Raw genomic sequence first — 20,142 nt, forward strand, 5'->3', positions numbered from 1 at the left:
TGATGTATTGTTTATCAGGAGTCAAAAGGTTTTTCTATGAGAACTTGCAAAAAAACTGAAAAGCAAACTTTTGGACGAAGACGTCTCACTATATGTGGTTAAGAGAACAGGGGGCTAATTTTCTTTCCATTATGACCTTTCTGTCTGGGCAAGTAAGTCACTTGTCTTTCCACTTGGATAGAGTAAAGTGATCAGTTAATTGTATTTTTTCAAGTGTTTTGGGCATTTGGTTTATTCAAGTATTTTACCTACAACCCAGCTTAAAATGTAGACTGTGACCTTGGATTTCAGGACAGTGGCATTTACCAGGATGTATTAAATATGCCTTGACCAGAGCTCGCCTTTGCTCGGTGCCACACTAATTTCAGTGTTTGTGCTTGGAGCCCTTCTGCGGAGGAGTCAGCAGAAGAACCCTATGTAGGTGCCATCCCCATTGGATGGGAATGTTAGTTCTGAGAGTTAGTGGGAGGCATACCGTGTGCACTGCTTCAGCACAAGAAAGGAACTTAATGTGAACACACTATACCATCTCCAGGACAGAGGATCACACACATGACCTCTGCTGCTGGTCAGAGACTGACGCTCCGATTTGTGACCTCAGGCAGGTTGAGACACACTTGTTATGAATCAGGCTGTGATGATTGGCGCAGGGGTACGGACCTCAGCTGAATCATGGGAGCTGAATGTATGTGTTTCTCCTCCATTCTGCGTGTGGCAGGGTGGTGGCGAGCATGTACATGAGACATGCCTCGATCTGAGCCTGCTCTTCATATGTAATGTTAGAACACAAGGAACTGTTACTGGATGGCAAGAGAGGTAGGAGGTCACACTCTAGTGCATCCCTGTCTTCTGGCTGCCTGTAGGATGCATCCCCTCCCCGGAGGGCTGCAGGGTCCTCCCAGAGGACATACCCCGCAGCTCTCTCCAGCAACATTCTGACTTACCTGTGAAACTTGTCAGGTACACACATGAGGTTTGGGAGGAGGCCGCTGAAGCCCCTGAGGTGAGTGAGGGACAGACACGGCCAGAGCCATGGAGCTCACAGATGAGGTGGAAGCACAGCTCATCTCTGAGGACTGCCTTCAGTTCCGCAGCTTCATAGCCTTTCTCTTCCTCTCCAACAGGAAAATGCTGGGGCTTTTCAGGAAGCATAATAAGATCCCTCGGTAAGTTGAAGGTAACAGGCCTGCCTGCCTAGGTACATCCTCAAATGGGCTTAACTTCTGTGGGATGATTGGAATTTCCTCACGCACCTCAGCCGCAGCAGTTGGGCGCTCTGCTGATAGACAAGCACATGGACAGTCGCTCTCCCCTCCAGGCAGGCGTGGGCTTATTGCCTGTGATCAGTGGTCACAGCGCTGGGGCGACATTGACCGGCCCCCAGGAAAGGCACAGCGTCTGTTCATTTTTTTTGGCCCATTAACATGAGACTTCATGCAACCTTGCCTCCAAATCTCTAGTTGAGGATTTTATAATATGATTGTACTTTCCAAGATGCTGGATTCTGCACATACAGCTGTGAGTGGGTGGTTAGGGTTCAGTTGAGGAATGTTGACATCCTGCCTTTCCTTTGCAGGAGCGAGCTGCTGAATGAGTTTATGGACAGTGCGAAAGCATCCAACAGCCCTGCCCAGGCCATTGAGATAGTGCAGCTGGCGAGTGCCTTCAGCTTACCGGCCTGTGAGAGCCTCACCAAGAGAGTGATGGCTGACTTTGCACTTAGCCAGGAGCAAAAGTAAGTGGCTATTGTATTGCCCCATGAGGGGACATTATCGGGATGGAGCAGACCATTCAAATGGTCAAATCTGAATCTGCCCGTTCAAATGTTATAGCTTTCTACCACCCCTTTGGTTTCCTTTCTTTGAAAAGCGTCAGCAAGTGTTGATTTAACAGTAGTCTCAGTGTTGTACGGGTCAGGGAGCCCTGTACATTTGGCTGTAGGATCCTTTTCCTTTGTTAATATGGTTTGGTGAAGCAGCAGAATTCCCCGCCCCAAGACTGAATTGCAGTGCAATGTGTTTATTTTCCTTACAGGGAAGCCCTGGGACACCCGACTGCCTATGACAGCGATGGTGACAGCAGCAGTGACAGCGACAGTGACATCAGTGGAGGCAAATAAAAGTGGTTCAGTCAGGAAGCTGTGGCCAAGCATAGGATGTTAACCAACCAGGATGTGAATGAAACAAGAATATAGGTTTGGTGAACTTTGAAATACAGTTGCTATAGCACTAATCTATTTAAAGGTTCTATTCCGTATTTGGTACTTTCCAAAGCATCCATTTAAGGTTATGATTTTAACAGAAGCAGCGCTTCCATTTTGTTCTTTGGATCCACATTGTGAGGTGCATAGCTCCTGATTGCAGCATCTCTGTACACCTGTGGGGCTGCCTGCCGACCTGACACTGCTTCACAGTGTGGTTCATTCGCCCTGTACTGAACCCAGCTTCTGTCAGCTGATGTTGTGATGCTGGTACTTCCTTCAAGGTGTCTAAAGGTTTGCCTACAATTACATCACTTGATACTGGGTTAATATCTCAATTTCAGGGATATTTATATGGGTGAAAACTGTACATCTTAGAATCAATTAAATGACAATGGCAAGTGTTTAGACTGCACAACTGGGAAAATGAAGGCTGTAAATAAATAGCCAATGTCCATGTGTATGCGTTTCCATCATTGTTATATACCCTTTGCCAGTCTTCACCCCGGGCGGGGCTGGCACAAGAGTGTTCCATCCCCCCCCCTTCTCCTGTCCTAATTTTGTCTGGGCACCTAAGCTGTGCTGTAATCACAATGTCGCAGGGGTCTTCAAACTACGGCCCGCGGGCCACATGCGGCCCACAGAGGAGTCTGATCCGGCCCGCCAGGTTTTTTGGGCAGTGAGCGCAGCCGAGGTGTTACAGTAGGAATTAGTAGTTCATATAGTCCGGTCCTCCAGCTCTCTGAGGGACCGTGATCTGGCCCCCACTTTAAAAAGTTTGAGGACCCCTGGTCTAAAGGCTTGTCCTGCCCTAGCCGGTTTGGCTCGGTGGGTAGCGCATCAGCCTGCAGACCGAAGGGTCCCAGATTCAATTCTGGTCAAGGGCACATGCCTGGGTTGCAGGCTTGGTCCAGTGTGCAGGAGGCAGCCAGTAAATCAACAATCCTCCTCATTGATGTTTTTTCCCTCCCTCTCCCTCTGAAATAAATGGGCTTGTCCGGACAAGCCGATTGAAATGTCTAAACATGATTGTGTGTTGCTGTAATCAAGTTAGGCTTGCCTCTACTTCTAGCATCTGTCTCTTACCATCATGACTTTGAAATGTGGAAGCTGACATAAACATGAAGCTTGGGTGAGTGTGCTTACCTTCACAAGGGATTCTCTACCACAGGCTGTTTTGCTCACTGGCTCCCAGGTGCACCGAGGACCCCAGGAGTTCTCACAGGTGAGCACCTTCATGCTCCCCTGCAGGACTGCCACTGCACTGTGTTCCTGTCTGATCCCAACTGGACCATCCTCACTAGGCCAGGGACCATTCCTGTCCTCAGAAACCTAAGTGTTGGCTCATGTTTTCTCCTAGATTCTCCTAGAATGTCAGTTTAAAGCACCTGAGGGACTGGGGGTGAAGTTACAGTAGTTAGCTGCTTATGCATTCATGTGCCTTGTGTCATTAGCTCCTTGACCCATCAAAGCAAATGAGCCGAAGGACAGATTTGAGATTAGCGTTTTGGTCTTGGTTTGCAACTCCAAGGAGAAGAACCTGGCTACCTGGAAGCTTCTGCTAACTCGGCCCTTTCCCCGTGGTTCTTATAAAGACCTCTCCTGGCCAAATACCAAGTGGTACACTGTGTTGGGTCCCAAAATAAAACATAACTTTCCTGTAGTACCAATCAAAAATTTTGGGATATATACTGCAGGATGTCCCCCAAAAAACGTATACAGTTTGAACGATTATAAAGTCAGTGTTTATTAACATTCAGTTCATTTTAAAAATTGAGATATCAGCTGTTAAATGTGTATACATTTTGGAAGGGGGCACCCTAATTTTCTAGTGCCTTTCAATCACTGGAACAATCTACCTCTATTTGGCATTTTGGCTTGTACATCACTCTTGAGTTTGACCAGCAGGAATGAATTTATCACCAAGAACCCTTGGATTTCTGGGCCCCAACTCGCAGCCCAGAATTGAGTACAAAGGACTTCCTACCTCTGCTGTTGCTGCTTCCCAAAGAAATTTTCTATATGTACAAGCTAGAAATGATACTTTTTAAAAAGGGATAAGCTACTCAGTTTTTCATCTGTTTTATTCAGTTTGCTCCAGGGGCAAAATCAAATGTAATAGGGATCACAAACATCATTTTGATTGGCTCACAAGCCTGATCAGTAAAACCTGAAAAACAGAAAATGTTATTACACAAGTTGCAAAGGAAGTACTCCTGGAGTTCACTGACATGATAGCAAGTGGAAATAATATAAATGCAACAGGTGTTAACATTTAGAACAGCATTTGTAACCTGCCCCTTTCTAGACAATTCTGGGACCCTGCTGCTAATCCTTCATGTATCACTGTTGACTTCCTCTGACAAAACTCCTGAGGCTTACTCTTGCTGCACTCTAGTGGTTCCTATTCCTACAGCGCTGGCGTATGCCGTCAGGATTTCCACTATCTGTTTAGTTTCTAGAGTCATCCGGGCTTCCTTCAGCCAGTCCTGCGCCACTCGTCTGGACTCCCCTTTCAGCTGATTGACAAACTTCGCCGCCAGCTCCAGGTCACCATGCTCAATGCAATAGGAGGCATATGACAGTAGCTTAAACGTGTTTATATCCTCCGGGGAGAGCTCCGCTGGTGGCTTCAGTTGCTGAGGCGGGAATAGGAGCAGGGACTGCAAGTAGGAGAGGAAGTACTGGTATAAGCTATTTCTGGTTTCATCGATCATTGCTACTCTCCGGGCCAGTTTTTGGACAGCATAGAAACGGGCCCTAAGGGTCTCTTCACTGTACACCCCACGGGTCAGGGACTCTGGAGGGATCGCTGCGGTTAAAGTTTGGGCAAATTCACTATCAGAACAGGTGGCTTTGATGGCCTCAACGGCACTACCCAGCGGGACAGTGGGCAGTTCTGCAGATGCCGTCTTCATGCTGTACTTGAGTGCCTCCACCGAGAGCCAGAGTTGGTGGGCTTTTCTGGCCTCCTCTTCAGCAGCCGCGTGACCTATGAAGAAAACAAAGGCAAAGAAACATTTTTCTTTCCACTCGATTAATATCCTTACATGCAGAGAAATGATGTACCTTCAATAAGCTAAGTCCACACATGGGGAAATTGGGACCACAAAGCCTCCTCCAAGCCACCCACCACTTATTTCTGGAGTGTTCTTTCCTGGCTGGCCTCTCCAGGGGAGGCAACAAGCCACGACAATTGGGTGAGGACCTGTTTTTCCTAAGGCCCTGGAGAAACCAGATGTGCTTGCATAAGCACAACCCAGTCTCCTTTCTGGGACATCCAGGACAGTGCATGGCATGTAATTCAGATGTTTATCTGTAAAATGTTTGAGAAGGAAACATTTAAATTAGGCTAAGGCCACCAAAACTTCCCAAAAAGGAATGGAAGACTTCAAATATACTTATGGACTACTTATCTGACAAAAAAGCTTCCGTAATACCCACCCCAAAGAAACCCTTTTTACCAACATTTCCATTAAGATTTCCCTTTCAATGTGGAGGCCTCGGCCTAACTACGGTCCATCTGTTGAGTGGGACCAGCACATCGCCATGACCAGATGACAGGGCTAGAGGCAGGTCGCATGGCCTGGAGGCAAGCACGTGATCTCACTGACCTTTTTCGCCATCAGGACACACGTGACAACCAAAGCATGTTGGGTAAACTGCCTTGTAAATGGTAAGCTCATGTCTGTCAACTTACTTTAATGTTCAGATTCTTTTAAATTTCCTCCCACAATGTCTATGTTCCAAATTTACCAGATCTGGGGCTAATTTTCTAACAATAAAGTTTATTACAGTGACCTCATTTTGTGTGCCCTCATGTTGATGCATATATCCCACCATCCTCATAACGATGTAAGAGGCCCGAGGACTCACTCTGAACAGCCTGTTCGATTCCTCTCAGTCTGGCATAGGCAGTGTTTATATCCATAGTAAAGTTGTCAACTTGCTCCCGACTGAGCCGACGGAATTCTAATTCTTGTTCGGCAAGTTTTTCATTCAGGTCCTAAAGTAAAACAAACAGTGTACAGAAGAGCTGATGCTCCCACAATGCACATCACTTATTGGGACACTAAAGTCTTCCAGCAACTGCTTGCTTATCTCCAAAAGCAAAGGGGGCCTTTTAAGTCTCAAAGTAGTTGTGAAACACCTACATTATGTGTTTGTTCTCAGAATTTCCTAAGACTCCTAATCCGTAACTTTATACAAATTTACTAATGAAAGCTAACATTAGAGGAGGCAGACTAGCAGAAGAAAGAGGCTATGAAAATGAGAAAATAGTTTAGAAAGTAATTGTACACAAATATAATAATTAACTTGTATTCAATATCCTCTATATTATAAAGGACCTAGGCAGAAACTAATTATGATTAAAGGTATCCTAATGATTTCCAAACTTAACCTTTCTGGGAGGTTTCCTCAAATGTAAAATCTAGGAACTACCACACAATCACAGGAGTTTATGGGGTGACGCAGTGTCAATTCCTTCACAGTGTCCTACCTACTTTCTAAAAAACGAGTATCACAATCACATGTCCCTTTTGTCTGATGATTGGTTCTACCTGATGGTCTGCCTTGAGCACCACTGATTTTTAGCACACAGCAGGCACTGCCTTGCACGGAGCTGGATAAGTGGACTTAGTGTCAAGTATTAGTGTCTGCATTCCTAAAACCCCTTGTACTAACCCTCCTTAAAGCTCTGAGGGCTCCAAGTGACAGGATAAATAAAAAACACATGTGATTAATAACAAAGGTACACTTTTATGTAAAATGGAGTTTTGCAATATACAAAAGCCCCACTCCAAGGGTAGGTACCATTAGCAATCTTCCCCCAGTCTTCCATATCCTCGGAGGGAATGCCATTCAAAGCATGTTTAAAGGAAAGGAGAGCCCATTCAAAGCACGTTAAAAGGAAAGGGCTCAATTGGTTGTAGTGTTGTCCCATATACCAAAAGGCTGCGGGTTCGATCCTATGGGCACGTCCAAGAGGCAACCAATTGATGTTTCTCTCTCAACCCCTCCTTCCTCTCTCTCTAAAGTCAATAAACATCCTCGTGTGAGGATTAAAATACCGTATATAAATAGCCCAGCTGGTGTGGGTCAGAGGTTAAGTGTCAACCTATGAACAAGCAGGTCATGGTTCAATTCCCTGTCAGGACATATGCGCAGGTTGCAGGCTAGATCCCCAGTAGGGGGCGTGCAGGAGGCAGCTGATCAATGGTTCTCACTCATCATTGATGTTTCGATCTCCCCCTTCTCCCTTTCTAAAGTCAACAAAAATATATTTAAAATATACACATATACAAGTGAGTAAAGGAGAGATCGCTATGAATGGCAAGGGGGAAAGGAGCCAATGCTTTACAAGGGATCCTCACCTGTTCGAATTCTTGTTTCAGCTCCTGCTCCTGCACCCTGAGGACATCTTGTAAGTGATCAGTGTGAGCGGCAGTCTGTCGGCGGAGCTGGGTTCTCATTTCATTCTCCATGGCGTCTCTGACTTCCTCTACCTGTGAAACCAAACAGCAATGATGAGTGCCCAGTTCTCCACTATGCTCTTAGGAGAGGAGAAGACTAGTAACCATGGTGACAGAGCCTCCATGTCCTGGTCCCCGGTGATGTGCCACACAGGCCTACACATCCTCACTAGTACTTCTACTTCTCATCTCAATCAGAAAGCCCAACGCTGAAAGGCAACTCAAACAAGGTCACATATTTGTGGCAAAAATCTAATTTCAAACAGTCTCTCTGGCTCCAAGTTTGGGTTTCTTCCATATCACCAGGCTGCCTCCTGTACAAAGCACTCATTTCCCTAATCACACACTCCCCTTGAGAAAGAACAAATCCCAGATCATAGGGGAAAAACCACTACAGAGACTTGGGATCGAACACAGCTTCACCACAACCATGTGTGTGTCCCCACACGATGTATCTCCTCAAGCCTTGGCTTTCTCATCCGTGAATAACAACGCCCACTGTGAAAACTGTTAAAATTAATATCTGGCAGTTGCTGAACACACTCTCTTTTAAACAAAGAAAACTTCTTTGAAACTGCTTATTTTATATTAATTTAGATTCAACGTGGGCCAAATCATACCAAATTATGAAAAGCCCTGCCTAACCATTAGCCCTGGGTCATGTTACAAGTTATTTAATGCTGATTGCCTACAATTCATTAACAGGCTTGTTCTCAGAAACAATATAATTAATAAATGAATCCATTAGTGTATAAATATTTGTGGAGAGGGAGCCCTGTGCAGGCAGTGCCTACTGTATGCTTAGATGCAGTGGTGTTCAGGCAATCGGACAATAAACTAAATGAACATCTTAAACTGTGATACTTGTTTTCAAGAAAACAGGGCAGTATGAGAGAGAGAAATATAGAGGCTCTACATTAGATTGAAGGCTTAGGTATGGAGTTGCCGAGGTGACACCCAAACTTGGAAGAAAGGTTTAGAGAGGAACCTGAACAAGATACCAGGCAGAGCAAAGACTCCAGGGAAAAACATGTAGTCAAGGTAGCCCTCATCAAAAAACAAACGGGAGCCTCTGGGAAGTAGGGAAGCGTGGCTCAGCCAACAGGATTAAGCTCAAGAGGCCTTGTTGATACAGGATAAGTATCTGGATTTCATACTAAATGCAGGCAGTCAGTGAAGGGTTTTCAGCAGCCTGGTGTCGAATCAGAATGTTTCCTAAGGACTACTAGCCTGTGTAAGCAGACATAGAAAGATGGGTATAAAAACATGGAACCTGTCAAGATGACACTCTGGACAATAGTGATAGGAATAAAGAATGAGGAAGTGCCGGGACCGGTTTGGCTCAGTGGATAGAGCGTCGGCCTGCGGACTGAAAGGTCCCGGGTTCGATTCTGGTCAAGGGCATGTACCTTGGTTGCAGGCACATCCCCAGTAGGGGGTGTGCAGGAGGCAGCTGATCTATGATTCTCTCTCATCAATGTTTCTAACTCTCTATCCCTCTCTCTTCCTCTCCGTGAAAAATCAATAAAATATATATATATATTTTTAAATGAGAAAGTGAAGAGATCTGGGATTTACTTGGAGATCTGGTAGGATCTGTCGATGGACTGGATGTGCAATTGGTGGAGGAACGACTAAGCATGATTTTTTTTTTTTAATATATTGATTTTTTACAGAAAGGAAGATAGTTAGAAACATCAATGAAAGAGAAACATTGATCAGCTGCCTCCTGCACACCTCCTACTGGGGATGTGCCCGCAACCACGGTACATGCCTTTAACCAGAATCGAACCTGAGACCCCTCTGCAGGCGAAAGCTCTATCCACTGAGCCAAACCAGGTTGGGCTGATTTCTTGTTGAGCAACTGGGCAGGTGTAGGTTCATTGAGAAGCAAGCTGAGGAAGGAGCTGGGAGGCTGATTGGAGAAAATCAAGAAATATGTTGTGAATATGCTGAGTTGGAAATGACAATCCAACAGGAGACAAGTGGGCTGCTCTCAGGCAACTAGAAGGCAAGGCAAATATTGGAGCTAGCAACATAAATGTCTCAGGTGACAGGTAATGCTTACACTTCAAAGCCACAGGACTAGTTAAGAGCATCTGGAGACAGATTAGATGGGTAGGTTTCAGAACCAATGCCAATGCATGCCAATATCTGAGAGGCTGAGCAAAGGAGACCAAGGAGTGGCCAGCAAGGTGGAAGCAAGGCCAGAAGAGTGTGGTTCTAGTGGAGGAGGGAAAGAAGAGTTTTAAGGAGGAGGGAGTGGTCAGCTGTGCAACTGAAAGGACACAAAAGTAGGATGCGTAGTCAGGTTCCCAAATCAGCCTATAGACCCCTATGTAACACATGATGTGCTCAGACAGAAAACTAAAGAGCAATTCCACCCACTCAAACACCAACTACTTAAAAGCACTGGCAGAGCACAATATTCTCAGAACCTAACAGAGTCTCGCAGTACTGCTTTAAGGAGCAGAGGCTGCCTGGGAAAGGTAGTGGATAACCCTAGTGGCAGCAGTTTGTTACTACACTTCTGCACCTGCTCCACATAAAGGCACTCTGGCAGCTCCTTTTCCCTGGAAGTCCTGACTACAAGGACCAAAGCTCCATTCAAGAGATGGGTTGGCATGACTTATATGTAGTATTTTAGTCAGTGACTGCTGCTATTATCTCGAGAGAGAGAAAATCGAGTTAGTTAACTTTAAATGCTAGGCCAGTGGTCGGCAAACTTCTGCTCGCAAGCCACATGCAGCTCTTTGGCCCCTTGAGTGTGGCTCTTCCACAAAATACCATGTGCTGGCGCCATTGAAACTTCGTGGCCCATGCGCAGTAGTTGGTTTTCGGCTCTCAAAAGAAATTTCAATCGTTGTACTATTGATATTTGGCTCTGTTGACTAATGAGTTTGCCGACCACTGTGCTAGGCAATCACAACCTAGCTGGTTTGGTTCAGTGGATAGAGCACCAGCCTGCAGACTGACAGGTGCCAGGCTCGATTCTAGTTAAGGGCACATGCCCTGGTTGTGGGCTAAATCTCCAGTTGGGGGCGTGCAGGAGGCAGCCAATCCATGATTCTCTCTCATCTCTAATGTTTCTCTCTCTCCCTCTCCTTTCCTCTCTGAAATGAATAAAAATTGTTTTTAAAAAATATTAGGCAATCGTAGAAGTGTTTCTGCTACCTTTCTGTCTTGTTCAGCCTGTATCTCACTCCTGTGGTGTTCTAATGCTTTTGCCACGGCAGAGTCAAACGCCCGCTTTTCTTCCCGCTTCTGTTTCTCCAAGGCTAACGCAATGTGCTGCTTCTCCATGGCTTTCTGCTCTGCCAGCTCTCTGTTTAGCTGGTCGATGCGACGATGTGCATGAGCAACCAGGGAGTTCAGGTCATCGGTAGACAGCTTGTCAGCTAAACAGAAAACCACAATAAAATGTTAATTATTTCACCCAAACTACATATCTACAAGATAACTTGTTTCAACTGGTTATAAAATTTAACTTTAACAGCTGTAAAGAAAAGAAAAGAGTAGCTAACATTTGAAAAGAGATTTAGATTCTCCAGTGCAGTCAGAAATTCATAGCTCCTGACCAACGACTAAGGTGTTTTCAATCCCAAGCAAAGTAATTTTGCTCAGCTTTCAAGTATATATTAAGTTCTTTTCCAGGAACCCAAATTAACACTTCAAATCTGAACTAATTGTAAATTGGCTTAATAGCTCACCATAATTTTTTCTCTAACGATAAAGCTTAGATATGGAATCACTTCTATATTTTCTTTTATAAATAAATGATTATGATTAGTCACAAAAGGCATCCAATAAGTGTGCTGATACTTTCACTATTAAACAGATGATATTATCTAGGAGTGTGATCTATACCCAGAACTGTCAACCAGAATCACTTGCAGAGCTTTCAAAGTACTCATGGCCAAAGATTCCGATTTAGGCTTAAACACTCCTTTCCCCCGAATTTCATAATCCAAAAGTGTTTTACTATGTTACTACAGATTAAGAATTATGGCTCTAACAGCAAAATACAGAATGTGATAAATACTACATAATATATGATTCAATTTTATAATAAGACTAAAAAGCAAAAAACAAAGTGAGGATAAGAGATTTACTGACCAAATTCAACATGTGTAAAACCTTTGTAGATTTATTCAACTAGAATAATTAAAACAACTCACTTTATAAAAAACGGGATATTTGAACACTGAATAGACATTTGATGATATTAAGGAATTATTACTGTTTTAGATGTGGTTAATGGTATAATGATTGAGTGGAATTTTTTTAAATTATGCTGAAAGTATAAATAATAGAATATAATCTGCTTCAAAATAAGCTGTGGAAATACACAAAACTAAACGTGTTGATCATTGGTGAAGTTGGATGATGGGTCCATAGGAGTTCATTATAGTTTTCTTCTGACTTTTTATTTTTTACAATTTTACAAAATAAAAACTTAAAACACACATGCACACACACATCCATACAGATTTCCAATCACTTGGTGAAACATTTTTGTAGATGAGAGAACATAGATGACAAAAATATCCAAATCAGATTTCTCACATGCAACATAATTCTACTTTATATTATTTAGATGGGTTAGTCATAAGCAAAACAAAAAAACTTCAGGCTTTTAAGACTCAAAGCCTTGAAACATAAAAGACACATAATTACTCACCTAAGTCAGAAATAGCTATAAAAGAAAAGAAAAACAGTTTTTTAAAAAAGACATAGATATTTCAGCTATTAATCATTAATAATTAAGTAGAAATATCCCAAAGGAAACAAGAAGGAATGAGAAACAAACAGAAAAACCATATTTTAATATTGGGAAGCAAAATAATAGTTTATTCTCTAAAATTTTAAAGGACTGTAAAACTATAAATCAAGGCAAATTTTAACATCTTAGAAAGTAAGAGGAATTAAAACGAGTTTTCATTTCTAGGCACTCATCTCTATTTTTGCTAAAGCAATCAGTTTTAGTTTTTACATAGAAGCTGTAACTCTCACCCCACCTCCATTGGCATTTCACTACGACACAGTCCTGACTCTGTTCTCAGTACTAGGCTTCTCCTAACGTTTCAAATATTAAGAAGTTGATCTTTTTCTTTGGAAATCTCAAAACCGTGAGCTCACATGAAAGTTTCATTGTCTCTGTACAAATCACACTTATAGCCAAGACCCTGATTCAATGGTAAGGAGAACACTGCAGTTTGGATGATATTTCCCACCACAGGCACAGGCACGGGCACCTGCCAGCAGAGGGAACCACAGCTCTCCTGCCTCTCAGTATGAGCCTCTTACATCCTGGGTATGATCCTTAGATCCAAAAAGCTCAAGTACAGGTATTTATAAAACAACTCTTAATTTCAGCCACTTAATCTGATATTCAACCAGAAATCTGGTTAGAAATAATATGTCAGTCTTCACATGGCACATACTAGTAAAGAAATGTGCCTATATATACTAGTCTTGAAGCAATAAAGGAGATACTCCCTGGGAATACAATTTACAGCCTGCACCCTTCCTCCCATCCAGGCAACTTCCTAATGGCTCCCCGCTCTTTCCCCACAGCGGTGTTTACCATCCATTTTGTTAGACTTACCTATGTATGTATCCTTAAACAATACATGGCACATTCTTAAGCTTCATATAAGTGGTATTCTACTCTATGTATTTCTGCAACTCTTTGTTTTTAACATCTATGTTTGAGAAACATACAGAGTTCTGGTGCATTCATTTGTACCGCTGTATGTGCGGCACAATGAGCTGTTTCCAGTTTTTCTGCTCTTAAAAACAGTGCTGCTAAGAACATTCTCAGGACTCTCCTGGCACCCATGTGAGTCTTCCAGATCACATATCTATCTAGGAGTTGAACTGTTGGATCAGGAAGTATTCACATAATCAACTTCACAAGATACTGTAACTTGTGGTTCAACAAATCAATCACTAGATGACTGCAATGATGTTTTATTCCTATTCTTCATTTTCAGTGCTCCTGGCACACATACTAGGAGGCCTTATCCCTCACCCTCAGATTACTCCAATAGCTTTTAACTGGCTTCCTTGTTCTTAGGCATCCTTCCCTATACCCTCAACCTCATAAAAATAAATTTTCCTCTTTATTACAATCACATCACTTCTCAAAAACCTGAAAGGCAGAGAGAACAGTGAGGCTAGTGGCTAAGAATGAAATCCTGGCTCTATCCCCAACCTTGGGCAAATTACTTAACCTTTGTCTCAATTTTCTATAAAATGGGCAGAACAAAAACACCTCATAGGATTATAATGAAATTTAAATAAGCTGACACCAGCGAAGCAATTAGAGCACAGTGCTAGACATAAACTAATGCCCAAGTGTGGAGAGCAGCTACAGCCTTTGGACAGGTTCAAGCCTGGGACTAATGAGGGCACTATCCTCCCGTGACAAAGCCACGTGCAAGTCCCAGCACAATCATAACCAAAGGCTATAGCTGTAAGCTTGAACCTATGGTCCAAACCTGCGGTGCCACGTGGATGAGTGATACGGGCTGCGGGGGAGGTGCAGCAAGTAAACAAAGCTTGATCAGGTGCATGTAACTGAGTAGATTCGAATCCCAGGAGAAGTTGTAAACATCTTGACCACTCCCCTACTTTGCCTCCTGGAAGCTGGCTATAAATAAACTCGGCTTGTAGTCTGTGGCGCTGTCGCTAGCTCTTCATCAGAGAGAACAGCGTCCCTCCCAGTCCCAGCTTTCTTATCTTGTCTGTCTGTCCTCAATCCTTCACCGCCCCCTCAGGCTCACCGAACCTGGCTGTGCTGGCGAGGCATGCCGAGTATGGGGAACAAGGGCCGAGTTCAGGCTCACCCATGGCTGTGCTGGCCGGGCACATTCAAGAATGTTAGCTATTATTTTATACTAAAGACCCAGTGCACAAATTTGTGCACTGGTGGGGTCCGGGCAGCCCACCCTAATCGGGGCCCATTGGGCCTGGCTGGCGGGGGGAGAGGGGCTGAGGGCAGTTGGCCGGCCAACCCTACCCCCTGGTCAAACTGCTGGTCAAGGGGACAATTTGTATATTATCCTTTTATTAGATAGGATTTGACTTTATGCTCAGCTATGGAGAACACAGAAAAAGTATTAGAAATAAATATCACTAGGACATTTATAACTTAGGGAAATAAGACTAATAAGAGTAAAATAACTGATAACACAAACCAGTACTAACATATTTGGGATAGGTCTCAAATGAACTCAGATTCCAGAGGCAAGGAAATCTATTAAGGGCTGGGATAATCACAGAATACTTCACTATCTCCAGAGTTACACAAAAACTCAGTAACGGGGAGGAAAACTGTGGTGTGGGCACGAAAAAGGAACTTCACCAGAGGCCATTTGACTCTTTTAAATTTTGTATTATAGGAATATGTAATCTTTTGGAAATTGTGAGGCCAGAGTGGCTCAGTGGTTAAGATTTGACCTATGAACCAGGAGGTCGTGGTTCGATTCCTGGTCAGGGCATATGCTTGGGTTGAGGTTCAATACCCAGTGTGGGGCATACAGAAGGCAGCTGATAGATGATTCCCTCTCATCATTGATGTTCTGTCTTTCTACCCATCTCTGAAATCAATAAAAATGTATTTTAAAGTTAAATTAAATTAATAAAACATTAAATGGAGGTTGTGCAAATAAATAAATAAATAAATAAATCAGAGATGGCATTGTAGGGGACTTTCCCTTTGTACATGATACATTTCTTCAATGTATTTCAGCCTTGTTACTACTAACATTCTGGCCAGCTAATTCTTTGTTGTGAGGGGCTAGGCTGAGTGTAGGATATGTAGTAGCATCTGTGGCCTGTACCCACTAGATGCCAGTAGTAACCCCCAATGTGGCAAATAAAAATGTCTTCAGACATTGCCAATGTCTTCAGGGAAGGTGGGATAACAAAAATGAATGAGTTGGGAACAACTGCTTTAATGTTTTCATGTTTTGTAATTGGCATTTTCAAAACCAGCAAAAGAATTTTTAACTGCCGAAACCAGTTTGGCTCAGTGGTGTATAGAGCACCGGCCTGTGGACTGAAGGGTCCCGGGTTTGATTCCGGTCAAGGGCATGTACCTTGGTTGCGGGCACATCCCCAGTGGGGGATGTGCAGGAGGCAGCTGATCGGTGATTCTCTCTCATTGATGTTTCTAACTCTCTATCATCCCTCTCTCTTCCTCTCTGTGAAAAATCAATAAAAAATATTTTTAGCCGGGACCGGTTTGGCTCAATGGATGGAGCGTCGGCTTGGGGACTGAAGGGTCCCGGGTTCGATTCCGGTCAAGGGCATGTACCTTGGTTGCGGGCATATCCCCGGTGGGGGGTGTGCAGGAGGCGGCTGATCGATGACTCTCTCTCATTGACGTTTCTGGCTCTCTATTCCTCTCCCTTCCTCTCTGTATAAAATCAATAAAAATATGTTTAAAAAATATATATATATTTTTTTTTTAAAAAAAACTTCACTCATACAACTTAACAAAAGATAAACAATCCAATAAAAAATATGGGCAAATGATCTAAGTAGACACTTTTTGAAAGAGGACATACAGAAGGCCGTGAGACATATATAAACATGCTCAAAGTCACTAATCATCTGAGAAATGCAAATCAAAACAACGAGGTACCATCTCACACCCATCAGAATGGCTATCATCAACAAATGACAAGTGCTGGCGAGGAGCTGGTTGGGAATACAGACTGGTGCACCCACTGTGGCAAAAAGTATGGAGTTTCCTCAAAAAATGAAAAATGGAACTCCCATTTGACCCAGTAACCCCACCTCTAGGACTACATCCCAAGAAATCATAAACAACAATCAGGAAGGATATGTGCACCCCTTTGTTCATAGCAGCACAATTCACCATAGCTAAGATTTGGAAACAGCCTAAGTGCCCATCAGCAGATGAGTGGATTAGAAAACTGTGGTTCATCTACACAATGGAATACTACACTGCAATAAAAAAGAAGGAACTTTAACCATTTGCAACAGCATGGATGGACCTGGAAGAATTATGCTAAGTGAAATAAGCCAGTTGGAGAAAGATAAATATCACATGATTTCACTCATATGTTGGATATAATGATCAACATAAACCGATGAACAAAAATGGATCCAGAGACAAGGTGGCACTAAGCAGACTGTCCAACCTCAGGGAGAAGGTTAGAAGGGGAGGGGGGTTGGAGATCAACCAAAGCACTTGTATGCATGCATATTAGCATGACCAATGGATACAGACAGTAGAGGGGTGAGGGCATGTGCTGGGAGATGGGAGTGACAAGGGGTGGGGGGTTAATCAGGGGGAAAAAGGAGACATGTAATACTTTAAACAATAAAAAAAATCTGAGCCAGACATGCAAAAATTAGCAGAATTTAGCCTAGTGAGACCAAAGGCAGTATTTTAAATGAGTGGATGCAAATTCGTAGGGATAGCACTCATAACTAACTCTCCATACACACAGCCTGTCCCTATCCTGCCCTTTCAGCCTATTGCATTTATTTCAGCCAACCGAGTCTCCACACTGTCTTCCAATGTCACAGATACACAAAAACACAAAAACCATTAAGAAAGAATTTCACAAGGATAAGATAATGTAATGTGGTAGGGTGACTTCTGGAGTAAGATGAAGAGGGGAGGTCTCCTCAGCTGTTATTGAGGTGATAAGTTACCTCAATGAAGCACAGCCTTGGAGAAACTGAGGAGGGAGATGTGCAGAAGTGGCGTCACTAACCTGCTTGGGTAGTCTTCCCACACTGCCCTCTTGGGCAAACAAGAACCACTGTTCCCAGACTGAACTACGTGTGTTTCTCCTGCTTTTATTTTTGTCTTTAACATGAGTCTGATACCTCAAGTCAATAAGCTGAATTTAAAAAACTGAATTAAATGTCTGAGTTAATTTTTGAAAGCCTTATCATTAAAGCTGCCAGGCTGGCCACAATGCGGACAAAATCCCTGCACTGGTCTTTTTTACCTTAGCTCCGTGGACCAGCCATGGTTCCATGATTCAACCTTGACACCTTAACACCAGTTCTTCAGGTCCTACCTGATGTTCAGTTTCTAACAGACACTGACATTTAAGGAGCATTTTGATTTTGTTGAGTCTGGTAACCTCTAATTCTTACTACCTGCAGAGCACTTCAGGAAATGAAATATATTCCCTGCAGGTACACTGTGTAAGTGCTTAACCATCAAAGTTCCCTGCAATCTGAGCCATTTGAAGGCAGGAGCCTCACAGCCAATTCCCTTCTCCCTGCAGTGTCCCTGGGGGAGTCACACAGCAGTAAAGGCACCTTAATTCATTATGAATATTTTTAAAAGTACCAAAGGTTTTGAATAATTTTACGTATGTATAATATTCTAACAGAATCAAGGTTATAGTATCACTCTCACTCACTTGGATATCAATAAAAAACAAAAACAAAACAACTTGTTTATTTTGAGTAGCAGAGACCAGATTGGAATCAAACACTGGCTAGAACTTGTGTTCACTATAGCTAAAACCATGAGAGTCCTGTCACAGGCCTATTACCTGTCACACCAGTGACCAAAATAAAATGTTGTAAACACTATGCATGTCAGAGGGGTTTGGACTAGATGAATGGAGTTGAAGTCAAATTAGTCTATCTGTTGTTTAAAAATGAAAAAAGAGAAATGCCAACACTTCAATTATACTTACTCATTCCTTTCCACCCTGGCAAGACATGTGGAGTAATACTGTCCAATTCTCGCTTAAACTCATCGCGGGCTTGGACCACGAGCTCATGGTACTGAGACACAACCTTAGCCTCAGACTGAGCTGCTTCCACCTGAACAAACACAGGGTTACATGGCTCAATGACAAATACACATTCTGAAACCCAGAAGTTATGTTCATCTATTTCTTTACATTTGGTTGGGAATATATAAACAATATAGAGAGAGAAATCTAGAGCTCAGGAAAAGAAACATAAGCCATGTCTTTGTTTCCTTCTATTTCTATTCCAATACCCCGGGCAAGCCCTCTCCCAGCCCACAGTGCCCCCACAAGAGAGTGCCCGTGTATCTCTTTCTCTGGCTCCCAGAAAACTACCCACACAGATCGCAGGTGCAGAGGAAAGTCTGCTACAATGGAAATTTTCTTTAAGCGGTAACCACCATAACCAAAAAATGTTACCTATAATCTACTTTGTGTCCAACTCAAATTTGTAAAATCTGCAACAACTATTATAATATTCTTTGCATAAGAAAAGGGACAGATATAGTAGGAATTTATTATTTTCCAGTATTTTTAAAATCTTTTGTCTAAACTTTAGGATAACATTTAAAAGTAAAATATACTTATAAGCGACGTAAACCCCACCTTTTGAACCACATTATCGAGATCAACTATCATGCTGCGAAGTTTGCCCTCTGCAGCAGTTATATGAGGTCTGGCCCCAGCAACCTCTTTTTTCTTTGCGTTTTCAATTACACTTTTCATCTTCTCCAACTGTTCTCTGAAAAACAATAAAACCAAACAAAGGTTTAATATTATTCCTTGTCAACTTTTTAAAAGAGTTTAAATACAACATTCAATTGTTTAAAGTTTGTTGTGTTTTTGTTGGTTTTTGTTGGGGTTTTTTTTTTTTTTTTGGGGGGGGGGGGGGGACTTAATGCCTTCTCAGTCAATAGGCAGAGAAGCTGTTCTTGCCAACAGCTGAAAACACCTCGCTCAGAAGCTAAACTTCCCAGAGGGACGGAGGGAAGTGCATGGCGCACAGGAAAGACAGAGGCCGCAAAACCAGGGGACCTGGATTCTGCTCCAGGTCAGCCTCTCCTTAGCTGCGGACACTTGCATTAAGAGGGATCAGAGGCAATTCATAAGCCTGGCACAGTGCCCGCCACATGAAGGCCACTCCAAATGGTGGTTTTTGTAAGGATTAGGCTGACTCCTCTGCAATGAGAGAGTGTAAAGAAGGCAAAGGCAAGGGAGGAGGCCAAAGAGCTCAATGAGCAAGTAGCCGGTGTCGAGGACACATCACTATTCAGAATGTTTCACAGGCCAGAGACTGTGGTCTGGCCACACAAAACATAGACCCAGAGCCCTGATTCATGGTCTAGAGCAGGGGTGGGGAACCTTTTTCTGCCAAGGGCCTTTCAGTTACTTTATAACATCATTCACGGGCCATACAAAATTATCAACTTTAAAATTAGCCTGCAGTATTTGGTCAAACATTTAATTAACTCACCCCTAAGGCCTGGGCAGGGGCAGACCAAATGATTTTGTAAGCTGGACGTCCCCCACCCCTGGTCTAGAGTAATGTAAGCAAATGTCTACTAGTAAATCTCCCAATAGGCTTTAAGGAAGACAGCAAAATTTTGAATGACATATAACAATTCCATTATGTTGATGAAAACCTTTATTCAAATGTAAGTAGGTTTCTATCATCAGAAGTTGATCTTGTATTTGGTTTGCATGCTGG

At 43.1% G+C, this 20,142-nt stretch overlaps 2 protein-coding genes across 15 annotated transcripts in view; one reads left to right on the forward strand and one right to left on the reverse strand.

Moving 5' to 3' along the window:
- Positions 1-2,661, forward strand: part of PTCD3 (pentatricopeptide repeat domain 3) — a 29,536-nt gene extending 26,875 nt beyond the window's left edge. The window contains exons 22-24 of the mRNA XM_084900234.1: positions 1,125-1,166; positions 1,577-1,735; positions 2,035-2,661. Of these exons, the coding sequence (XP_084756360.1) occupies positions 1,125-1,166; positions 1,577-1,735; positions 2,035-2,119 (286 nt within the window). The 3' untranslated portion in view covers positions 2,120-2,661. The remainder of the gene's footprint in view (positions 1-1,124; positions 1,167-1,576; positions 1,736-2,034) is intronic.
- Positions 2,662-3,931: 1,270 nt separating this feature from the next.
- IMMT (inner membrane mitochondrial protein) overlaps positions 3,932-20,142 on the reverse strand; it is a gene marked incomplete at its 3' end in the record, with an annotated part of 45,591 nt that continues 29,380 nt past the window's right edge. For 7 of the 14 annotated variants that reach the window (XM_084900231.1, XM_084900218.1, XM_084900227.1 and 4 more), the window contains 7 exons: positions 19,041-19,176; positions 18,378-18,507; positions 12,356-12,370; positions 10,849-11,072; positions 7,576-7,707; positions 6,077-6,206; positions 3,932-5,192 (listed from right to left, as the gene is read on the reverse strand). In XM_084900231.1, the coding sequence (XP_084756357.1) occupies positions 4,579-5,192; positions 6,077-6,206; positions 7,576-7,707; positions 10,849-11,072; positions 12,356-12,370; positions 18,378-18,507; positions 19,041-19,176 (1,381 nt within the window). Of the gene's footprint in view, positions 5,193-6,076; positions 6,207-7,575; positions 7,708-10,848; positions 11,073-12,355; positions 12,371-18,362; positions 18,508-19,040; positions 19,177-20,142 lie in introns of those variants that run through there. The other 7 variants (XM_084900221.1, XM_084900219.1, XM_084900225.1 and 4 more) reach the window with 3 other exon arrangements.

This window comes from Pipistrellus hanaki (genome assembly GCF_964339955.1).
Source record: "Pipistrellus hanaki genome assembly, chromosome: 12".
Taxonomy (NCBI): Eukaryota; Metazoa; Chordata; class Mammalia; order Chiroptera; family Vespertilionidae; genus Pipistrellus; species Pipistrellus hanaki.